Raw genomic sequence first — 20,022 nt, forward strand, 5'->3', positions numbered from 1 at the left:
TTACAGTTATTCAGTCAGGTGAAACTAGAACTTGACTAACAAAAGAGGAGTTTCACACATCTCAGATGACCAATGAAACAGCATGTTTAGGTGCTGCCCATGATTGTGAATGCTATCAAACACATATATAAAGCTTGACCAGGACCAGTACAATTTTTGAACATGGAGGCACCTGACCAAATAAATGAACATGGGCAACTGCCTGCTTGAGGAAGAGGAAGAAGAGGAGGAGCAGGAGGAGTAAGGGTGCATGATGGTGGAATTGGGGGAAGAGGACAAGGAGCACGAAGACATCATGCTGATGAAATTCGGGCCACAATTACAGACCATGTTATTAACCATCGCCTCACAATGGCGGAAGCAGGTTGCCGGGTGCAGCCTAATGTACCTCGCTCTACAGTCTCCTCTATCATCCAAACCTTTCGCAGGGAAAACAGGTAAGTACTAGGTCAATGAAGGAATTATATGTTGTATAGGACAGGACACTATGCATAAAGCAAGAAATGTATTTATTTACTCATTTACCTATTCATTAAGTGTGTGCGTTATAGGCATACAGTAATATCTTACCTCAATGGGATGTTATGATACTAAAAATTAAAGAAAAATATTGGAGAAAATAAACTATGGAATTATTGATGATACAGATTAAAGTAGTATTCCAGTCACTGTGCAGTGATGCATTAAAATTGTGGTAAATTTACTGTAAGTAAAACAACAATACAATTACATTGGTAACTCATTCTGTCTATAATAAAACCTTTTTACAATTAAGCAGTGGTTCCCAACTTTTCCTGGCTTTAGTACCCCCTCTTCCTGATTTCTGAATCCAAGTATTTGCTTTATCTGAAGAAAAGGGGTCAACGAGCTGCAATTAGTACCTCCCAAGCAGATCTATTTAATACTGTGGGTTTTACGGTAACACTTCAGTAAGTCTAGTCATTGATGATTTCCCCTCCCCTTTCTCTCAAATACCCCCTGTAGGCCTATCCCTAGGGGTACATATACCCCAGGTATGGAACCACTGTAGTAGTGGCCAGTAGTATACTGAACTTGTGGAGGAGGACATAGAACATTCCTATGTAATTGTCTGTTACTCTAGTGTATGACTGTTCTGTATGATTGATTTGATTTTTTTTTTTTTTTTCCCTCTTTCCCCACACAGAATATACGCTGTGATGTGGATGAGAATCTGTGGTCAGACAGACAGCAGCATGTGGATGGCCAGGAGGGTGAGGGGGACGGACCGGAGGGCGAGGACAGTGGCCAGGAGTGGGAGGGTGAGGACAGCGACCAGTGAAGAAGTATTAGTTGTGAAATTCCAGCTTTATTTACAGTACTGTAGGCGACATATAATTTCCCTTGTTTTTTGTTTATGTGTTTACATTACAATATATTATGCTGTATACATTTTCTTTTTACTCTGATGTATGGAAGTTACATTATGTGTGTGAATAATAATGGTTACAATATCCATGGCAGTATGAGTGCAATGTGTGATGCCAAACATTAGAGGCTACTCTTACTATAAAATTCTATTTCTTTTTCCAGTTTTATACGCAATTGTATTGTTGCGTAAAAAAAAAAACTAGTACAGTAACCATTAACAATGAAGGACTGGGCTAAGACTGAGAGGTGGACATGAGAGATATTTCTTTGCCACAGTGACAAAACATCTAAACATTTTGATTTGCAGTGCTTACACAATGCCAAAGGAACGATGCATTTTGTGGGCACTGACTATTTGTATGAGAAAGGGATTTAGTTTTGACACACGAGTCAACTGCTTTGGGAGATATGAGCTTTTGCAGGTGAACCATGATGTTGTGCTGAACCATCCAGGTTATTTGGCAAAAGCACCAAGAGTGTTGAGAACATCCAGTCTGTTTCAAGATATGAGCCAAAGCAATTGAGAAGGATCTTTGCATTTTGGTGGCACTAACTATTCATATGGAAAGGAATTTGGAATTTCCGCTTGCGGGACTAATAAAGTTAGATTTAATTGAATTTAGTTTTGAAGCATGAGTGAACAGTTTTGTGAGAGATATGAGCTTTTGCAAGTGAGCAATGGTGAACCGTAAGACTGTTCTGCCAAATGATCTTAGATTTTTGAGAATGTAAATTCTTTCTCAAGAAATGAGCCAAATCAATGGAGAAAAACTTTAACTGAACTGTGAGTGGGAGGCACACTTTTATTTTCACTGACTTTTCACATCACAAATAAAGAAAGACATTAAAACAGAAGTCTTTTAGGTAAAATATGAGACTCATGTTGAATGATACATGAGTTCAGTGTCACCTTGAACTGAAAAAAGGGAACAAATTATCAAATCTCTGAATTGAACTTCCAAGTATGATTCAACTGACAAAAGTCTGGTACAGCCTCTTGTCACATCATTATTAAGGTCAACAAAACCCAAACTTATTTCTGTGGTTCCAGAATTGAGCATCCTGTGGATGATTAAGCATCACAGATTATCATCGACATGTGTATACAGCATCGATCAGAGTTGACATTTCTTGACAGTGGCCATGAATTTATGACCAAAACTAAGTTTGTAGCCTTGTTTCTTGAAATTTGTGTAATGGGGATTTCTCTTCTCGTTAGGATGGTTGAGGCTATAGAAATGCAATTGGTGGACTTACCAAGGAAAACAATAGTGTCTCTGTACGCGCAGATAGTGAGTCTACTGTGTCCTTTTAGATTTTCATGTGTCAGACACAGGAAATGTACAACATCATGACATGATAGACAAGTAACAGCGGTAAAGGTGATTGTCAACCTGTCCCACAGAGCGACTGACCCATCAGGATTTCTCCAGGTGCTGCCAATGGCCAGTCCAACTATGCACTTGATAAATGTGTTGACCTTTTTTTTTTTTTTTTATGAACGACTCAAACAGTGTCAAATACCACCTTTGTTTGGTGCCAATTTCCAACTCTCATTGTAATGCAGAAGCAGTGTGCTACCTATATTGTCTGAACACTGTCCTGCTGTGAAGCACAATCTCACCTCGACACTGATCCTCTTCTCTCCATACACAGACTCTCCTACTACCATGTTCTTGGTCACCAGGGCATCCTCTTTTCCTCTGGAAATGAACACTCCTGAGTAGACAGAGAGACGCCATGAATTAGTATCCCGTGAACACACAATTTGAGTCAATTAAGTGTATTTTTTGGCAAAAATGGAACTTATCAATATTACTGATATGATTCCTGTGACAGACTTGCTTTTACAGAAGAGTACAGAGACTGATAGAAAGCTTCATCACATGATGCAACGACAGTCACCTGAAGCTCAACACCAGCAAAGCCAATGAGCTTGTGGTGGACTACAATGCTTCAAATATGGATGTAGCTGCAAAGAAGCTACACATTGTGAAACGTGGATTCTTCACACACATCTTCAACCCAGCAGCACTGAAGATCTGAGCAATTAGCACAGTTTCAAGGTGGACACCCAAGATTAGTGTCACCTGTTCTGTATCTGACCAAATGTGGAATATGGTCACAATCTCTCCTTCTATTCCTGAGTTACGGTGTTGAAGAATGGGTTGAGTTTTCGCAGATGTCAGTGAAGCTGACCTTTGACATAAAATTTCATGACTTTTTTTAAGGAGACAAATTTGTCATAATCGGCCACTCAATTCTAATCAGATCATTACTGAATTGAAGTTGCTGCTTGTGCCAAATGTGAAGAAATTCTCTCATGGCATTCCTGAGATATCACTGTCAAGGATGGGATGAACGAAGAGACAACCTGAAATCCAATCCTGCCATGGCTATTGCTGGCACAGAGGCATAAAAACCTGAAGACAGAAATTTATGCACCACCAATAAACAAAACATTAGGTTTAAGTTAATGCTGCTCAAACAAAGAGAGGAAAGGTTCACAGTTTTTGCAACAAAGGTGAATTTTACATTACTTTACATCTGCCTGAGTTAACGGCCACTTATTATTTTTAGTGCACTCAGTAGGACCCAGCTGCATCTCTTTTTTGATAATGTATTATTCACATATGACATACACACACAATATCTATATATGTATATATACATATAATTAATTACAAGCAGGAGTAACAAAAACCTTCATGTCTGTGTGGCTCAACCAAGACTTTCTTCCCTCCTCCAAAGCCTCCTCTGCTGCCACCCCTCCCTCCTCTGCATCCTCTCCCTCTTGGGGTGCCTCTACCACCCCCCCGGCCCCGAAATCCTCCACCCTCAGGGGACCTGAATCCTCCACCTGAAAAACAGACACATTTAAATGCAACTCAGATCAAAATCATAAACAAATGGATTTCCTGTATAACACAGCTCTGTCAGTGTCATGTTATAGTGAGTTTAACATGTTATGCACACCAATATTATACACGTGTTATTTAATGAAAAACATTGAATGTCCTGCAATTGCTTGAAAAATCTGTTCTCATGACACATTCAATTACTAACTGGTACTCTTGTCAACTTTCTCTTGTCTCACCTCTTCCTCCTCTGAATCCTCCTCGTCCTCCCCGGTCACCAAATCCTCCTCTACCTCCACCTCTTCCTCCTCTGTCACCACGAGGACTGAATCCTGAAAAAGACAATGGAGGCTTCAGCTGAATTTATACATGTGCATGAGGAGTTTATGAAATACCAACACAGCCAGTGTTTCCTCTACCATTATATTGGGGAAGTTAACCAGAAACACATTTGCAAAACCAATTTTTAAGTATACATGATGGTCAACTACATCATGTGTGGTGGTGGTGGGGTGGTTTACAGACACAGCACGCACACACACACACATTCAGCCTTTAAAAAGCAATTTTTCAAATGGCCATTCAATAAATAGGTTATAAAAATAAAATCTGCAGTCAAGTGTCACTTGTTTACACTGCCACAGCTCCCTGGAGAGCCTGCCCCTGCTGCTGAAAAAAATCCTAGAGGAAACACTGCAATACAGCTTGAAAATACCGCAAAGGTTCATGCCTTGGCGTTCAATAGTATTTTTTACATTCATTTTAAAACTTTGTGAGTGGGGACAAAGTGGTTGTTTAGGCAAACGTTAAAAAAAAACACACATTCAAACCATTTGAATATCTATTTATGGGACTTAGAGAGTGAAAACCAATACAATGAGAGACACACTACTTATATTTATTTCAACATAAACATCTTTTACAAGACCTACACATCAATCATCATCAATTAAAGTGACATGTACAGAGAGTTTCTAGTTGGGGCCGGTAAATGTGTCCTGGAAGATTTCAATGTCCTGGACATTGAATTCCAGTCACAGTATCTGATTGTGGACCTTACTTTCTTGTTTTTTGTGTCCAAGTGAGTAATGGAGACAACAATTTTTCAGTATTGAATGAGAGCACCAGAGCCAGGAAACAATCAAATATTCATATTCACAGTGGAACGTCTTGTTTTTTTTTTAACAATACCATTATATATTCAAATTTAGATTTAGATTTAGATTTAGAATATTTAGAATATTCGTTGACAGCCCTATTCAATGAGACCTTTTACAAAAAATACACAGATTGACAGGTAACTTGTTGACATGACTCACATTGAAACCAAATTCCGGTGACTGACAGAAGTTTATGCAGCACTTTAATGCTTCTGAAGTTTTCTTCATTACATCAAAACTCAAATTGGCTGATGCCTCATTACATATTACCAGCTCAGTTGAAATGAACGGTGAACCCCAGTCCTCTCTCTACATAACATAGCCTGATGAGCCATAGCCTCGCCATAACTTTTTTTAAATCAATCTATAGAATAGCTATAATGCACTTTAAAATAACCTCAGTGTATATTTCTACTGTTCATTTTACATACTGTACTACAATATTCTGATGTTTATTTTAACATACATGTGCATATCACAACATATACATACACACACACACACACACACACACACACACACACACACACACACACACACACACACACACACACACACACACACACACACACACACACACACACACACACACACACACACACACACACACACACACACACACACACACACACAGATGTAGCGGCCTCGAATTTCCCCTAATCTCATGCTGGGGCCCTGGCGGGTCCGTGACCGGTCCCTGCTCTGCAGTAGGCGGGTTCGTGACTGTAATGAGATCCCCCGCGATGACGTCATCAGCGCGGGGCCAACTTGTAACGCCCCTAAGCTCCACTTGCGGAAACTACCTGCACTCGCTCGATCAGTCCACCAGGAGGAGCAGTCATTATAATTGGTTACCGTGTCAGCTTTGCTGAGTCGTTCATTAGATCTGCACATAGCCTCCACTGCTGTAAGAAAAACTGCTTGTCTAGTAGAGCACCCTGTGCAGTTTTTTTAAATATAATTATGCTTAATCATCCACATTATTGTAGTGCTCGTTCACAAACTTCTTGGATCTGCTCATCTGCCCATCCTGCCTTTTCCTCCACATCTCTCTCCACCTTTGGAGAGGCTCCCAGCGCATCTCCGCATGCCGAGTGATTTGTGCCCAGAAAATTAATCATGAATAACAGAAGTTGTGCGTCGCGTTTTTCTGGCATTTTGAACTGCTAAACAAATGTTAAATACTCTGCCTGATTCGCAGAGCCACTCTGCTTTTCAGTTGGTGGGTTTCCTATTTGTAGCGCATTTTAGATTTGCGGGTCGCTATTTGATGCGGCGACCAGCAATACGCAGAGTCCTGTATGTGCGTGTATGGTATATTACTGGACAGAAATCATTTACAGTGCGCTGAAGAGGGGGGGACGGGAGGATGAAATGCCAATTTCAGCCTGTGATCTGTTAATGTCTGACTGAACAGCCTCATGGAAGTGATATTTTACAGTTCTACATATTTTAATCTAACGAAATTCGTTAAAACAAGTCACTTGGTGCTTTCAAAGTCATGTCATTGAGCTGAAAGGTTCCAGATTTTGTTCGCCTTCACAGGCGGCTGCGGTGCGTAGCAGACAGCTCGCACTGTGCACTGCGATGTTCAACATCGTAGGCTTAATATTCTGTAGTTAATTATCACTGATCTTTTTCATCACTCTGTCTGTGTGACTGTCTGTGTCCTCCTCTCTGTGTCTCTGTCTCTTTTTTCAGACTGTTCATGCAATGAATATAAACAATAACTATTAAAAAAAAAAGTTATAATCGCGGGAAAACATAGTACTCAGAAGCACACCAAGAATGCATTTTTTTTACGTCAGCAGTTCTAGTGTTAAGCTCAAGCATCAAAATGTGTATCATCAGTCCCTCCAGGAAATCGCTATCTTGCCATCGCAAAAATTAACACACCAATACTAATATGACTGCCTACTTGCAGTTTCCTGGTCTATTTTTGCCAAGAGCCGCGCGCCTGTTGCGGAAAAAATGTTCACAGGTTATTTTTATGATGAATTTATCAGTGCAATTTCTATTATCTGGTTTAAATACATAAAAATAAGTGAATAAATAAAATGCCAGTGAGGAAGATTTTACATTAAGGCGTTGTGCACGCGTGTTTGATATTAATATTGTGCCGCTGCACCTCAAATAAATGTTTTTTTGGGAAACGGAAATGTTCAACATGACTTCATCATGTTAGACCAGGCAGACAGGTTCTTACTACAACATCAACTCTCCCTCCGCAGCCAGCGAGCCTCATCCCCCACCGGACACCAACATTCAATCATGAATAATCCTAATGGGCCAATCAGACCAATGAAAAAAAACAATGTTGTGGGGCATAAAGGGCCAATGGGCCGATGTAGATGGGCCAATCTACTTGTTTTTATTGGCCAATCAGTTAATACACACACATGAAAACGGCCAATTAACAGTGAAATCAGTATCATGAGTATTTCTCAGATGATGATTTCTGTATCTATCTAATCCGTGGCATGCAATATTTCACCCCAATTTTGGATTAAGTATAAATCCAATTGTTTCATATTTTGAAGCATTTCCACACAAAGCTGGTGGCAGACAGCACGTTATGCACGTAAATAAATAAATATAAAGGCGACTAGTAAATTGACATTAGACACTGAAAAGTTTGTGATCCTTCTCTAGGCTGTGATATTTTGTTGATTTTTCATAATTTCCGGAGTAGACTGATAGACAGTCCATCCTATTCTATAAACTGTTGGTGGTTTGTGAACTTCACTGCATTTGTGCATTTGAAGCGATTAACTCCTGGCACATTTCAGGGCTGAGTAAACCTGTAGTTTCACTGACACATCGAGCATCATCACCACGGGCGTCATGATGTTCTCCTGTCTGTCACTCTGTCAGGCATGTGTAGTGTCGAGCCGGCCGCGTTGTTGGCTGAAAAGTCATTATTTGCATTACAGTGTATCCTTTGTTCTAACTCAATGGATGGTCGCCAGCCAAACAGGCTCCCAGCCCTCACTGTCCCACAAACTAGCTATGGCCAGTACAATAGGTGGAGGGCTGAGGGGAGCGCGTACCTCCAGTAATTAAAAATCAATTTGTGCCACAGATATTAATATTGTGTCGCTGGCTACTTTATAGACTTCACTAAATGTTTCCATTACACTTAATTACGGATTTTTGGATAAGCCAACTTTCCCACCTCCCTCATGCATCAAAATGTATATTATCAGTCCGACCAGGAAATCTTGCGATCGCAAAAATTTGCGCATATTCAACCAATACTAATATGACTGTCTACTGGCCGCTTCCTGGTCTATTTTTGCCGAGAGCCGCGCGCCTGTTGCGGAAAACATAGGCGAGCCCTGGAATCTCCAGATGACGTGCTCTGCTCCTGCAGCTCTGTCTCGGTTCCAGCGCATGTAAAGTAAAATTAGGTCATCATTTTTGTTGATAATTATCAAAAGCAAACTCTATGTAAACAGATGGAGCCTGTTTATTCTTGGAGTCACAGGCTGTTTTGTAAAGCTACATCACTTTTATGACTCAGGAATGATTTTGTAACTTTTTTTTTTTTCGAAGTTATGTTTTGGGCTTTTTGGCCTTTAGTGTATAGGACAGCTGAGGAGCAGCCATAAAAGTGGTTCAGGAGAGGGAAGAGGACATGCAGCAAAGGGCTGAAAGCGGGTATCGAACCCGTAGCTGCTGCAGAGAACTCCATAAATGGGGCGGACGCTCTACAAACTGCGCCAAATCTCTGCCACATGATTACGTAACTTTGAGCTGATGCTTCTCATTCTCAAGTTAAAACACTTTTTTTTTAAAAGATGAGATCTGAATCTTTGACTGTTTCTGTAATGTGAAGGATGCTTATTATCATATAGGAAGTGAATAGATACAACTTTTTTACATGAGTTTGTTTTTTTTGATCGCAACAATCACAAAAAAATTCATACAGTATATTGTAAGAGAAAAACTTAGGAATTTTCTGTTTGCAAATCGAAAATATGCGTTAAAACAGGCTGATGGAAACACACATTTAGGACTTTTTTAAGACTTTGTGCAAGAAATATTTTTCTAAGTTGATTTAAATAATCAACGTAAAATAGGCTGATGGAAACACACATTTAAGACTTTTTTAAGACTTTGTGCAAGAAATATTTTTCTAAGTTGATTTAAATAATCAACGTAAAATAGTTGAGTAACTGTGACTGCCTAACTACAAATAAGCCTACTAAAGCAGATGAATGTAGTGGAGTAAAAATCTTTGCCCCTGAGAAGTGTTCCTGTGAGGGACACGCCATCTCCTGGTGACACCCTGCAATTGAATGAAGAGGCGTGTTTATAGTGGATTCTGGGCACACCCCCAAGAGGAGGGGGGGGGGACTGGTAGCTGGCTAGCAGCCGGCTGGGAGGGGAAATTCGAGGCTGCTGCATCTGTGTGTGTGTGTGTGTGTGTGTGTGTGTGTGTGTGTGTGTGTGTGTATATATATATATATATATATATATATACACACACACCATCATGTAAACAGCTCCATCTGTTTACATAGAGTTTGCTTTTGGTAATTATCAACAAAAATGATGACCTAATTTTACTTTACATGCGCTGGAACCGAGACAGAGCTGCAGGAGCAGAGCGCGTCATCTGGAGATTCCAGGGCTCGCCTATGTTTTCCGCAACAGGCGCGCGGCTCTCGGCAAAAATAGACCAGGAAGCGGCCAGTAGACAGTCATATTAGTATTGGTTGAATATGCGCAAATTTTTGCGATCGCAAGATTTCCTGGTCGGACTGATAATATACATTTTGATGCATGAGGGAGGTGGGAAAGTTGGCTTATCCATAAATGTAATTAAGTGTAATGGAAACATTTAGTGAAGTCTATAAAGTAGCCAGCGACACAATATTAATATCTGTGGCACAAATTGATTTTTAATTACTGGAGGTACGCGCTCCCCTCAGCCCTCCACCTATTTTACTGGCCATAGCTAGTCTGTGGGACAGTGAGGGCTGGGAGCCTGTTTGGCTGGCGACCATCCATTGAGTTAGAACAAAGGATACACTGTAATGCAAATAATGACTTTTCAGCCAACAACGCGGCCGGCTCGACACATGCCTGACAGAGTGACAGACAGGAGAACACCATGACGCCCGTGGTGATGATGCTCGATGTGTCAGTGAAACTACAGGTTTACTCAGCCCTGAAATGTGCCAGGAGTTAATCGCTTCAAATGCACAAATGCAGTGAAGTTCACAAACCGCCATCATATATACACGCCATCATCTACCTGCTCAACCGTGTCTATGCCCATCTGGACAAGATGGCGAGCACTGTGAGGGTTATGTTTTTTGACTTCTCCAGTGCATTTAACGCCATTCGTCCAGCTCTACCACGGACTTCAACTATTGCACAGAGACCTGCCATCTTCAGAAGTTTTCTGATGACTCTGCGATAGTTGGATGTATCGGTGAGGGTGATCAGGATGAGTACAGGGCTGCTATGGACAACTTTGTCACATGGTGTGAGCAGAACCATCTGCAACTAAACATGGCAAAGACTAAGGAACTGGGAGTGGACCTGAGGAGAACCAATGCACTGGTGACCCCTGTTTCCACCCAGGGGGTCAGTGTGGACATTGTGGGGGATTACAAGTACCTGGGGGTACATATTGACAATAAACTGGACTGGGCAAAGAACACTGACGCGCTCTACAGGAAGGACCAGAGTCGTCTCTATTTTTTGAGGAGACTGAGGTCTCTCAACATCTGCTGGTCTATGCTCAGGATTTTCTATGAGTCTGTGGTGGCTAGTGCTATTCTCTATGCTGTTGCGTGCTGGGACAGCAGGCTGAGGATGGCAGATGCCAACAGACTCAACAAACTGATCAATAAAGGAATTCTGAATCTGAATTAATTGTTTATTCTACAGATTAATTACTTTTAATAATATGCCAAAAATATTAGAAACTTGGATAAGAGATATATCATTATGTTACTCAATCACCTGATCATAATCTACTTTCCACATCACTGCTGTGTTATGATATTAATATACTGGAACTCAAACTCAAAAGGACTGCTGTAACATGTAGATCAATTTATTTGCTTGTAATGCTTTCTTTGAAGTGAAAAATCTGTATTTTTTTCTTTATTACTCATCTTACCTATTATTAACTGATTAATTTTGTTTCTGGGGCAACATGCATATGATGATCACTGACAAATGTATTTTACATCAGTGTGGGTGAAGGGAAACCACTGAAATGATTGACAAACTGTAAAAAGTGCAGTGGTGCCAAAATTACTTTTAACATGGTTTGGTGTTTGTGCTAAGTAGGTTGCAAACTTATTCTTTTATAGTTAAGATCGTGACCATTATTATTATTGGACTGAAAATTGACCAGATGTTATGAATAATGGCTAACAGGTAGAGACAGTATGAAAAGGAGGTGTCTTACACAGTCATGATACAGGGCTTAACCATTACTGTGGGGGTCACTAATAAACGTACTGAACTGGCAGTACAGAGTCTGTATACAAGCACAGCTGTTTAAGGCAGCTTCTGACATATTAAATTGGGCAAAATGCCCACAATGACATGTATAGGTGTTACCAGACAAACCAAATGATTTGCAAAAAGTAAATACATTTACGTAAATGCTGATCAATCATAAGATTGCTTCCTGAACATGTTTCATGATCAGCAGATATAGTTGTCAGCAGCCCAGCTTAGCTTCTGAAATCGTGCTAAAAATCAGATATGGACCACAAAATACTGATGGTCCATTTGCTTTCACACCACAAACAAACCACTCCATGGCTTGATTGGAAGTAAACAGCGAGCACCCTTTCTTGACAAACTCAACCCACTTGTTTTGTACCACATCTGAGTGCGATTTCTATGTCCACATATGCCAAAACAAAACAATCTTTGAGGTCACATGTGAAAGTAGTGTTACCTTTAAGTATTTCTGGAGTGCTCATCTTATTTCCCAATTTCTCAAGTGCAATAGGCCTACAACATACAACATTTGTAGTTTCCTCATAAAAATATTGGCAATACTATTTTTGAGCCACTTAGTATTTTTATCTGTACATGATGTTCATGTACATGGTTGATTTTTTTTCTTTATTCTATATTCTGTATACTTTTTTATCTTAACCCTTCTGTGCCACTGTTTTTGCGTTATTAATACTTGCTGGCTTTAACGACTTCAGTTTCCCGGGGTGTGATCAATAAAGTCCTATCTTACAACTCTTTGAGTTATGACGATGAGGGACTAACAAAAGATTGCGACCCGGGCTAATATTAGCAGAAGCTACAGTTAATTTTCGAACTTAAACCTCGTGGCACAAAACAACGAGAACACTTCAAACATCTACGATTTGCCTGTAAATGATGTCGATACACGCAACACTTTTTTCTGTTCGGGTAAAAGACTCATTGTTAGTTAGGCTGTTTTGTTCTGCTGAACGGAAGCTCAACACGTGTGCCTGGCGACGTGAGGAACACACGTGCCGAACGGAAATTTATCAGAACGACCGCTCCCAGTTAATATTAACCTAACCTAACCTTATAATTACATTTTAGCGTAACGTTAAGTGTCACATTTGAGTAAGAGTTCAAATACTTGGCTGCCCGTGTTCTTTAACAGCTTACTGGAAGTTTAATTGGGTAGCATGGCGGTGTAGGCCGTACTCGCATCTAACTTCAAACACACGACGGACAGGTTGACAACGTATAATATTCAATTTAGCGTTACTTAAAAACACCATCAGCGATGTGCAACGCTATCTACTATACCTGGCCTCATGGTTTTTGATGTGAAGCGGTAAATCGAGGCTGCCAGCTGGATTCTTCTCTTTCTCTTGCGTTGTGTCTCTCACGGAATAGTGGCAGCATTACCACATGTCCTTCTTCTTCTTCCTCCGCCTCTTCCTCGTTTTCTTCTTCTCTCCGATTTTTGGCGGATCGCAAACAGCTGGAAGGTGCATACCGCCACCTACTGTACAAGAGTGTGCAACATCATGTCAAATACGTATTCTGCCTAAACGTGGATGCTTAAATAATACCGTGAAAAAAAAAAAAAAAACTTATATTCTGCCTGCCAGCCTTGTATTACCCAAATAAGTAAGGAGTGCCCTCCTGACATCTCTTATCCCCTCTCCTTCTGTTCCCAATATTCCTTCAAGATTCCATTCTCGTTCTGCTTCTCTGACCTTTTCTTGAAGCCTCTTTCTCTCTGTTACATACTTGGCACAGTGCAATATTACATGTTCAACATTTTGCTTTGTCCCACAACTTTCACACCTGTCATTATTTCTTTTCCCCAGGGTAAACATTGTGTCATTCAATCCTGTGTGTCCCACCCTGAGTCTTGTTATAATAATTTCATCTCTTCTGTTCCTTTCTTTGAAATATCTTGTTATGACTGATTTTTGAATTTTGTGATATGCCCTTCCTTTCAGGTCATTCTCCCACATCGTCTGCCATAATTTCCATTCCTTTCTGTCTGATTAGTGCTTTTCCTTCTCCTTTTCCAAGTTGAACTGGTACTGATATTTCCTTTTTTAGGGCCTCTTTTGCAAGTTTATCAGCCATTTCATTACCTTTTACTCCCTCATGTGCTGGGACCCAACAGAAATGAACATCAACATCACCCCTGTGAAGTCTTTACAAACTATTTTTAAATATGACTGTATGACCGTGTTTGTGTATGTGTGTGTATCTCTGAGTGGGTGCTTGATAGTGTTTGTGTATATATGAGTGGGTGGCTTAACTGTACAGATTTGTGTCAATGTCTAATTGCCATTTTTCTGTGATGTTTGTTTACTGTCTTATTGCTATTTCTCTGTGATGTCTTTTTAACAAATGTCTGAATGGTGACCTGCCAAGGGACTGCAGATGTAAATTAGCTCTGAGCTAACTCTGGTACAATTCATCAAATGGGAACATTTATGTTTTTTATTGTACATGGTGCCTTTACAAATAAACTCACTAACTAACTATGCTGAATCTCAATAACTAAATCTTCTCTTGTAGAGTTTGTTGATTGGATACTTTCTATAACTGCTTTTGAGTCAGTGCACACCACCACCCTGTCTGGTCTGACCTCCTCCACCCACTGTAAGCTAATAATTATTGCCACTGTTTCTGCTGTATATACAGATAACTGGTCTGACAGTCGTTCTGATATGCATATTTTGAATTCCAGTATGTACACACCAATTCCCACACGTTCCTGCTTGTCCTTAGAACCATCTGTATATATTCTGAGATATCTGTAGTAGGTGTTTTTCAGGTATACACTCGTTTTGACTCCCACTTCACTCAAATGCCATTTTCTTTTCTTTTCTTTTCTTTTCCAGAACACTCATGTTAACCTTAGCATCAGGGACAAGCCATGGTGGTACACTGCTAACTGGAGAGGACTTTGCTAATTCTTTGGCCTCCAGTCCATACTTTTTTGCCATTTCTTCTTCTAACCATCCAAACCCACGTCTCTAGAATCTGGAGTATTCCCAGCATCTCCGTACTGTTTTTGTTGCAGGGTTTTCTTCCCCACTTCCTTTTAGTTTTACCCAGTAAGCTCATGCCAGCTTTTCTCTCCTTAGCTACAGGGGTGTCTCCCCTGCTTCTATAAGTACTGCATTTATGGGGGATGTTCTTATGACTCCAGTGCATATACAAAGTGCTCTGTACTGTAATCTGTCTATTTTCTGTAATGCTGTCTTGGCTGCTGCTCCATACACTATACACCCATAGTCTATTGCTTCTATTGCTGATCTCATATGTGCTCTGTAAATGTCCACTAAACATTGCTTGTCTGTCCCCCAGTCACATCCAGTCACTGCTTGCAACAGATTTATTACTTTTTTAGATTTTGTTTCCAAGTGTTTCATATGTGTTTTCCATAAATATTTATGGTCTAACCACAGACCCAAGTACTGAAATTCCGATACCATCTCTATTGGCTGACTGTGCCTCCCTCCGCTTACGTAGTGATGACAGCACAACTGTTCTTTAATTTTACTGCTCAGGATTTATTCCCAAACTTGAGAACTGCAACCCAACATGAAACAAACAATAAACAATAAATCAAATATACAAACTGAACATAAATGTCCCTTTAACCTTGACAATTTTAACCATAATACAAAAATAAAACGTTATCTTGCAAACCCCATGCCATTCACACAGTACTCCATAAATTACTTGTGTTTATCTTTGTCTTGTACTAAGCTTCAAATAGTTCAAACACAACATGAATTTAATACTTCCTTATTCACATCAGGAACACATTAATTCCATTATAACAGAAACGTTTTAACGTACGCCTTACACGAATTGATAATTAGCCACATTAGCAATGGTTAATTTCAGAAAATAAATAATCAAAACAAACGGAAAAAACACGAACCTCATTGGCTGCATAACGACCCATGGAGGGTAAGGCTTCTTCTGGAGGACCTCCACACATTCAACAACAATTTCTACACACTTTTATACATCTAACAACGAACTTTTTCTCCGTATTTTCACACAATCTCCCTTTACAAATACGGTCCGCCCCCCCCGAAACACCTGCGGACATACAGTTCCGGCCCCATGTTCTTGGGGGTAGGAACCTAAGTCTAATGAATGCGCTACTGAAAAAACAAACTGCAAACGTGAGGCAGTTACACTGCTTCTCAGTATCAACTTTGCGTTTATTTGTGAATATCATGTAGCATGACTTGCTTGTTGACCAGTGGCGGCTCCTGACAAATTTCTCGGGGGGGGCAACTGTTCTGATGATTAAGATGACCCGTTATATGGGAAAATTAATAGGCAGTAAGACAATTGCCACATCTTGTTATTTTCTGGTCACCTTGCATAGCAATACCAAATGTAACAGCTACAGGGAAAAGTTACATCCAGGAGTGTTCAACCAATAAAATTATCTTGACTCTACAAATGAAGATCAACAGAGAGATAAACTGTGAATCAGTTTACCTTCAAATATCTTTGAACATGGATGGATACGCTTGCTTTACTATTAATTACAAAGGGGACTACATATATGTCAAAATCATTCAAAGTATTTATTTACAGTTCTTTAAAGTAGTTATTTTAATTACAAATAGTTTATATAAATTCAAATAAAGGGGTAGTGCATTCAAATTGTTCAACATTGCACAAACAATACTCTATTTGCAGAAACAAACAGTAAATACAGTATATGTACAGATTACCATATTGATAACAACATTTTAAAGATTTTGTGCAGCTTAACTATCTTTAAGTGCAAATGAAAGTGCACGCATTCAACAGTGAACTATAAATACAAATATAATATCTGGCCAAAAAAAATGAACATATTGCCTGAATGAAAAGATAACTATTAAAAACCAACAGCATCAGTTAATAGATTGTGTGTGTGTGTGTGTGTGTGTGTGTGTGTGTGTGTGTGTGTGTGTGTGTGTGTGTGTGTGTGTGTGTGTATGTGTGTGTGTGTGTGTGTGTGTGTGTGTGTGTGTGTGTGTGTGTGTGTGTGTGTGTGTGTGTGTGACAGAGAGAGACAGAGACTAAGAATGACCGTGTCACTACATTACTTATATTGAAATTTTGCTCGTCTCTCTTTCAGAGCAGCAAAGTGGTCAATAACCCTCTCATTAAAATCAGACATGTTCCTGACTAGCTCCCTCTCCATGGAGAGCATGGCCAGTGCATTCAGACGTTCCTGGCCCATTGCATTGCGCAGGAACGTCTTGATTCTCTTCAGTGTTGAGAAACAACGCTCAGCTTCAGCCGTCGTCATGGGAGTGGTAATGAGAATGTTCAACAGAGCCACAGTCTCAGAAAATGTCTCTTGGAGGTTGTATCTCTGCAGAACCTGGTACAGTGCCAGAGCACCACAGCAGCTCCTGAACTCTGGATTCTCATAGATCAGAGACAGTTCTGTCCTGAGCTTTGCCTTGTTCAGCATGGGATATGCCCTCACAGTGGCATTCAGAGCCTCGACAGGAAATGTATGGCAGTGCTGCTCAAACATCTCTGCCTTAAGCAGTGTGGCACTCACAAGGTGGTCGCTGAAGGAGAACCTTTGTTTGGCCTGATCCAGGATTGTGTTGCAGATCTCCCTTGACAGCTTCTGTTTCTCTTCTTCTCCCAAGGCCCTCCTTGGTCTTGTGGTTCCTGTCGCTACTTCCTGCTGCTGTTGAGAGGAGTCTCTGAGGGCAAGCAGATCAACAGTGTTAGCACATGAAAATATGAGTGCCTGGTAGCATTTAGAAAAGAGAAGGAAAAGCTCATTTCAAAACACTAATATTTATCTAGCTATTAGTACTAATAGTATTTATGCACATACAGTCATCAGCCACTTAATTAGATACACCTGTGCAATTAAATTCAATCAATACAACAGCTGCTGTAACCTCTGCTTTTACGAAGCTTATACATTTCAGCTTTGACATTGTCAGAAAAGTGACAATTCTCCTTTATCTTTATTATTGATGTTGCAGTGGGTGGTGCTGGTGTACTGAATTGCATTATCTTGAAAAGTGTTTCTAATATTTTGTATGTTAATGGGGTGGACAAAATATTAGGAACACCAGTCAATGTAATGCACTCTAATACTCCACAATCACCCACTATGACCTCAGTAATAAACAAAGTAGAATTATCACCTTATTGACATCAACAAAAACCGAAAATGTATAAATTACATTGATGCAGATTTATAGCAGAGCTATTGTTTTGGATTGTATTACGTTACACATGTGTACCTAATAAAGTGGCCAGTGAGTGTATTTCTTTCTGACAAGGTTCAGTATTGAGAAGGATTGAACAATATTACTTTATCTTACCTTATTACCTGCACACTGCTTGTGAAGCTCTGGAGGGCATGCTTGATGAAGACTGCATCAATGTCCTTCTTCTGCAGCTGCTGGTACAGCATGTCAACGTGAGGCATGATGTGATGAAACAGCTGCAGAAAAAACTGAAAGTCCTCATCCTGCAGCATCCTCAGGAAGCCAGATGCCTCCCTCACTGTGGTGCTGTCAAATGAACCCGATGTCCTGATGGATTCAAAACACTGCATGAGGTCATCAAGGTTCTCATGCACAGTATTGACGATCCTGCTGTTGAAGTTCCATCTTGTTGATGAAGCTCTTGGGAGCCTTCTTTCAACAATCTGGTCAAGTATGCTGGTGCGTTTTGGTGACCGGGTAAAAAAAGTTGCAATACCGCACAGGTCCGAAAAGAAAACTCTCACTGCTGGGACGTGAGAAGTGGCCTGCTGCATGATCAGATTCAGCTGATGTGCATAGCAATGCACATAATGGGCATTTTTATAATGCGCATGCACCTTCTGCTGCACACCAGCACGCTCTCCCCTCATCACACTGGCTCTATCATATGCTTGTGCAATGAGTTTCTCTCTGTCACCTTCCGAAAAAAGACCGTTCAGTCTGTCCAGAAGGACGCTAGCAATCGACTCGGATGTTGCATCCATAACAGGCAGAAACTCAAAGAAACGCTCCTGCACCGCATGGTTTGAGTCGATGTATCTCAACACAAGCACCAGCTGCGTCTGTGTTGTCACATCAGTGGTCTCATCCGCTTGGATGGCAACAAATTTAGCGGACTTTACCTCCTCCATGATATGTCCCCTGATGACCGCTAGCATACTTTCCAGGAGCTCATTCTGCACGGTCTTTGACGTGCCCTTGAAAACTGTGGCCGTTTTCAGGTGCTCCTCAAAGGCCTCATCCAGCGATGCCATTAAGTCAACCAAGCCACGAAAAATGCCTGGGTTGTTGGAGCCCTCGCTTTCATCTTTGCCTCGCAAAGCTAACTCAAACACTCCACAGAACTTGACACAGTCGATGAGGCGGGCTAGGATGTGTTGGTTCTTGCTCACCTCATCGTTGTGACGACGAACCGCTAGCCTGTAGCTCTCATCCAGCTGTGTTGCGATGTTCACCCGCCCAAACGCAGCAAACCTCAGACAACTGTCCATGTGGGTCTTAGAGGACTCGTGTTTCTTCACCTTTTCAGACAGATGATGCATGTCGGTGACTCCTGTAGTTGTCCATGCGGTGGTGTCTGCCGTGCTGCCATCAGGGTGAAACAGTGTGCAGGTGTAGCAGAATAATGCGTTAGCTGCTTCACAGCCTGCTAGCCAGCTTTTCCGCTCATACCAACTGCGCGAAAATCCACGGTTATATGGTTTCCCCCCTTTTGTAGACGTTTGTTTTATGTTTAAATTTGGTCTGGGGGGTCCTAATTGTTTTGTTGCCAATTTATCTTCCATACTACGACGACTGAAAAGGACTTCTTTCAATGAAAGAATGGAGTTGTTTCGTACACTCACCACCATGCTGACCTCGAACGTGACTAGCGCGGTGCGGTAGCGTAGCTACGCCGGCTATAGTCACGTTTCGTATGACGAAAGCACGTTAGGGCGAGCCCTCCCGGAACCCATAAGGAATGCATTGTAACGACTGAAATTAGAAAAAAACTGATTTTACATGAGAGTCTATGAGAGCAGTCTGGGCGATTTTCAACTTGACCGAGGTCGCCCAAAAGGGGCGGTACTTCATGGAGCACTGCCCTGCGCTGATTGGACAATGACATAGAGAGCAGCTCAAACT

General features: G+C 40.8%; 2 protein-coding genes across 2 annotated transcripts in view; both read right to left on the bottom strand.

Moving 5' to 3' along the window:
* Window positions 1–13,341, bottom strand: part of fbl (fibrillarin) — a 37,342-nt gene extending 24,001 nt beyond the window's left edge. The window contains exons 1-4 of the mRNA XM_070967260.1: window positions 13,187–13,341; window positions 4,487–4,579; window positions 4,094–4,249; window positions 3,014–3,108 (exon numbers count right to left, since the gene is read on the bottom strand). Of these exons, the coding sequence (XP_070823361.1) occupies window positions 3,014–3,108; window positions 4,094–4,249; window positions 4,487–4,579; window positions 13,187–13,196 (354 nt within the window). The 5' untranslated portion in view covers window positions 13,197–13,341. The remainder of the gene's footprint in view (window positions 1–3,013; window positions 3,109–4,093; window positions 4,250–4,486; window positions 4,580–13,186) is intronic.
* Window positions 13,342–16,973: 3,632 nt separating this feature from the next.
* Window positions 16,974–19,439, bottom strand: LOC139333522 (zinc finger MYM-type protein 1-like). The gene is made up of 2 exons (XM_070965983.1): window positions 18,232–19,439; window positions 16,974–17,595 (listed from the first exon to the last, which is right to left on the bottom strand). Exons 1-2 carry the CDS (start codon window positions 19,437–19,439, stop codon window positions 16,974–16,976), a joined length of 1,830 nt encoding a protein of 609 aa, XP_070822084.1.
* Window positions 19,440–20,022: the final 583 nt, after the last annotated feature.

Source organism: Chaetodon trifascialis, chromosome 7 (genome assembly GCF_039877785.1).
Source record: "Chaetodon trifascialis isolate fChaTrf1 chromosome 7, fChaTrf1.hap1, whole genome shotgun sequence".
Classification (NCBI taxonomy): domain Eukaryota; kingdom Metazoa; phylum Chordata; class Actinopteri; order Chaetodontiformes; family Chaetodontidae; genus Chaetodon; species Chaetodon trifascialis.